Source organism: Blennius ocellaris (assembly GCF_963422515.1).
Source record: "Blennius ocellaris genome assembly, chromosome: 24".
Taxonomy (NCBI): Eukaryota; Metazoa; Chordata; class Actinopteri; order Blenniiformes; family Blenniidae; genus Blennius; species Blennius ocellaris.
In genome coordinates, this window is record NC_137673.1 from 14,656,765 (window position 1) to 14,661,224 (window position 4,460).

Here is a 4,460-nt window from a genome sequence, read left to right on the forward strand (position 1 = left end):
CACGTCAGATGGGCATGAATGTTAAAGAGAAGTGCCGTTTGGTTAAAAACCCACGTGAGAAACCGACGCAAACGACAAATGAAGGATGAAAAAAAATGGTCGTAAACTGATTCAACGGAAACCTTTAAAGTGCTGAATCGACTTAAAAAGGCTCTTTTCAATGTATCCATTTGACTTGGTGTCTTGATCAACGTGAGCTAGTATTTCTTCTTCTGGGTTTAACGGCAGTTTGCATCCATAAAGTTGCGTTACCGCCACCTGCTCCTTCTATCTGTCGACGTTGTTTCCCACCGCTATCGTCGTCCCTGATGACTGTTTCCCCTCTTCTTCTTCTTCTGTTAAACGGCAGTTTGCATCCATAAAGTTGCACTACCGCCATCTGCTGGTTCTATCTATGTTGTTTCCCACCACTATCGTCGTCCCTGATGACTGTTTCCCTTCTTCTTCTTCTTCTTCTTCAACTTCTTGTTCTTCTTCTTCTGTTTAACGGCAGTTTGCATCCATAAAGTTGCGTTACCGCCACCTGCTGGTTCTATCTATCTACGTTGTTTCCCACCGCTATCGTCGTCCCTGATGACTGTTTCCCTTCTTCTTCTTCTCCTTCTTCTTGTTTTTGTTCTTCTTCTTCTGTTTAACGGCAGTTTGCATCCATAAAGTTGCATTACCGCCACCTGCTCCTTCTATCTATCGACGTTGTTTCCCACCGCTATCGTCGTCCCTGATGACTGTTTCCCTTCTTCTTCTTCTCCTTCTTCTTGTTCTTGTTCTTCTTCTTCTGTTTAACGGCAGTTTGCATCCATAAAGTTGCGTTACTGCCACCTGCTCCTTCTATCTACGTTGTTTCCCACCGCTATCGTCGTCCCTGATGACTGTTTCCCCTCTTCTTCTTCTTCTTCTTCTTCTCCTTCTTCTTCTTCTGGGTTTAAGGGCAGTTTGCATCCATAAAGTTGCACTACCGCCACCTGCTGGTTCTATCTATCATCGTTGTTTCCCACCGCTATCGTCGTCCCTGATGACTGTTTCCCCTCTTCTTCTTCTTCTTCTTCTTCTTCTTCTTGTTCTTGTTCTTCTTCTTGTTCTTGTTCTTCTTCTTCTGGGTTTAACGGCAGTTTGCATCCATAAAGTTGCACTACCGCCACCTGCTGGTTCTATCTATCATCGTTGTTTCCCACCACTATCGTTGTCCCTGATGACTGTTTCCCTTCTTCTTCTTCTTCTTCTGGGTTTAACAGCAGTTTGCATCCATAAAGTTGCGTTACCGCCACCTGCTCCTTCTATCTACATTGTTTCCCACCGCAATCGTCGTCCCTGATGACTGTTTCCCCTCTTCTTCTTCTTCTTCTTCTTCTCCTCCTTCTTCTTCTTCTTCTTCTGGGTTTAACAGCAGTTTGCATCCATAAAGTTGCGTTACCGCCACCTGCTCCTTCTATCTACATTGTTTCCCACCGCAATCGTCGTCCCTGATGACTGTTTCCCCTCTTCTTCTTCTTCTTCTTCTTCTCCTTCTTCTTGTTCTTCTTCTTCTGTTTAACGGCAGTTTGCATCCATAAAGTTGCGTTACCGCCACCTGCTCCTTCTATCTACATTGTTTCCCACCGCAATCGTCATCCCTGATGACTGTTTCCCCTCTTCTTCTTCTTCTTCTTCTTCTCCTCCTTCTTCTTCTTCTTCTTCTGGGTTTAACGGCAGTTTGCATCCATAAAGTTGCGTTACCGCCACCTGCTGGTTCTATCTATCTACGTTGTTTCCCACCGCTATCGTCGTCCCTGATGACTGTTTCCCCTCTTCTTCTTCTTCTTCTTGTTCTTCTTCTTCTGTTTAACGGCAGTTTGCATCCATAAAGTTGCACTACTGCCACCTGCTCCTTCTATCTACATTGTTTCCCACCGCAATCGTAGTCCCTGATGACTGTTTCCCTCCTTCTTCTTCTTCTTCTTCTGGGTTAAACGGCAGTTTGCATCCATAAAGTTGCGTTACCGCCACCTGCTGGTTCTATCTATCTACGTTGTTTCCCACCGCAATCTTCATCCCTGATGACTGTTTCCCTCCTTCTTCTTCTTCTTCTTCTGTTTAACGGCAGTTTGCATCCATAAAGTTGCGTTACCGCCACCTGCTGGTTCTATCTATCTACGTTGTTTCCCACCGCTATCGTCGTCCCTGATGACTGTTTCCCTTCTTCTTCTTCTTCTTCTTCTTCTGGGTTTAACGGCAGTTTGCATCCATAAAGTTGCGTTACCGCCACCTGCTCCTTCTATCTATCTACGTTGTTTCCCACCACTATCGTCGTCCCTGATGACTGTTTCCCTTCTTCTTCTTCTTCTTCTTCTTCTTCTTCTGTTTAACGGCAGTTTGCATCCATAAAGTTGCGTTACCGCCACCTGCTGGTTCTATCTATCTACATTGTTTCCCACCACTATCGTCGTCCCTGATGACTGTTTCCCCTCTTCTTCTTCTTCTTGTTGTTCTTCTTCTTCTTCTGTTTAACGGCAGTTTGCATCCATAAAGTTGCGTTACCGCCACCTGCTGGTTCTATCTATCTACGTTGTTTCCCACCGCTATCGTCGTCCCTGATGACTGTTTCCCTTCTTCTTCTTCTTCTTCTGGGTTTAACGGCAGTTTGCATCCATAAAGTTGCGTTACCGCCACCTGCTGGTTCTATCTATCTACGTTGTTTCCCACCGCTATCGTCGTCCCTGATGACTGTTTCCCTTCTTCTTCTTCTTCTTCTGGGTTTAACGGCAGTTTGCATCCATAAAGTTGCATTACCGCCACCTGCTGGTTCTATCTATCTACGTTGTTTCCCACCGCTATCGTCGTCCCTGATGACTGTTTCCCTTCTTCTTCTTCTTCTTCTTCTTCTGTTTAACGGCAGTTTGCATCCATAAAGTTGCGTTACCGCCACCTGCTGGTTCTATCTATCTACGTTGTTTCCCACCGCTATCGTCGTCCCTGATGACTGTTTCCCTTCTTCTTCTTCTTCTTCTTCTTCTGTTTAACGGCAGTTTGCATCCATAAAGTTGCGTTACCGCCACCTGCTGGTTCTATCTATCTACGTTGTTTCCCACCGCTATCGTCGTCCCTGATGACTGTTTCCCTTCTTCTTCTTCCTCTTCTTCTTCTTCACTACCGCCACACCATTCCCATTCTCAGAAGAAAAAGAAAAAGAAGGAAGGAAGGACAGCAACCAACTGCCACCATCCTGAACTATTTCAACGCACAAAGCCTGAAATAGTTCTACTTTAGATGATTTAATTTTTTTTGCCCTCTGGTTCTTCCGCTCCAGATGCTAACCTCGGACTGATTGTGTATGTTTGCGTATAGGTTTAAGAGATTTGTCCAGAGCTTGCGTCCGGCAGGCTTAGTGATTGCAAGCCCAGGATCAAGCAAACACATATGTATGTACATGTGTATCGCGGAGAGAGTTGGCGCGTAAGCCAGCGGAGGAATCTTCTGTCTCAAGACTTCCTTCATAGTAGCCGTTAGCGCTTTCGCCAAGGCCGTCGCTTTCCCCAACGCCGTCGCTTTCCCCAACGGAAATTCAAGTAAAACTGAAGGAAAACTTCAGTCCTCATCCCTTTTCAGTAACCAGCGCCCGGTCTGTTGTTGTTGACCGTCTCTGATTGCATTCCGCCACGTCCGCAGAGCTTTGCTTGATGCTTTCCCTACCCATCAGCAGGAGCTATAGCACATAGATCACCACATGGCGCTTGCTCAGGGACTCGACATATCAATAGACGGGGGAGACGCATGCATAGAACGGACTAGCTTAAACAACTCGTGCTCAAATGAACGTGCGCAAACTTTCAGAAGTGCTGTCGTCATACTGCAATAATACGCAAACCCCCCGATTCCTTGAACGACCTTCCGTTGCCCCGGTCAAAAAGTCGCCACTCACCCCGGCAGCTTGGGCATCTTGGAGAAACCGAACATTTCCATGCGCTCCTGCCACGGGGCGACAAGTCCCAGAACTCCGGCGTCCTAATCCACAATCCAAGCATCAACCCGGATCCATATCGGGAGTTGAGAAAAAGTGTATATTAAAGTGTGATGCTTGTTGAAAGCCCCATCCGGTGTGTGTGGACACTCCGATCCCTTTGATCTCCTCAGTGATGAGAGAAGGTGGAAGTGGAGCGAGAGAGCGAGGGAGTGATGGTGGGGGGGGGGGGGGAGGGGGGGGTGGTGTTGGGGGCGGGGGGGGGGAGGGGGGGGTCAACCCCTTTCTGCTGCTCGCCACCTGGATCAGCTGAGCCGCCGTGACACCCCCGTGCATGCGCTCTCCATTGCGGCGTGCTGGAGGAGTGACCCGATCGGAGCGGCGGCGATGCAGAGATGGAGAATGGAGAAAGAGGGGAGAGAGGGAGAGAGAGAGAGAGAGAGAGAGAGAGAGAGAGAGGAGAAGAGGGGAGGGGACAGAACGGATGGATGACGGATACTCTCCGGCTTTGCCCCGCCGTTCATTG

At 47.8% G+C, this 4,460-nt stretch overlaps 1 protein-coding gene across 1 annotated transcript in view; it reads right to left on the minus strand.

Annotated features, from left to right (window-relative positions):
• The window catches only part of LOC308147542 (FERM and PDZ domain-containing protein 4-like), a gene marked incomplete at both ends in the record, with an annotated part of 87,855 nt that extends 83,919 nt beyond the window's left edge, over window positions 1-3,936 (minus strand). The window contains one exon of the mRNA XM_080519755.1: window positions 3,896-3,936. Coding sequence (XP_080375881.1) covers window positions 3,896-3,936 — 41 coding nt within the window. The remainder of the gene's footprint in view (window positions 1-3,895) is intronic.
• Between the last annotated feature and the right edge of the window lie 524 nt (window positions 3,937-4,460).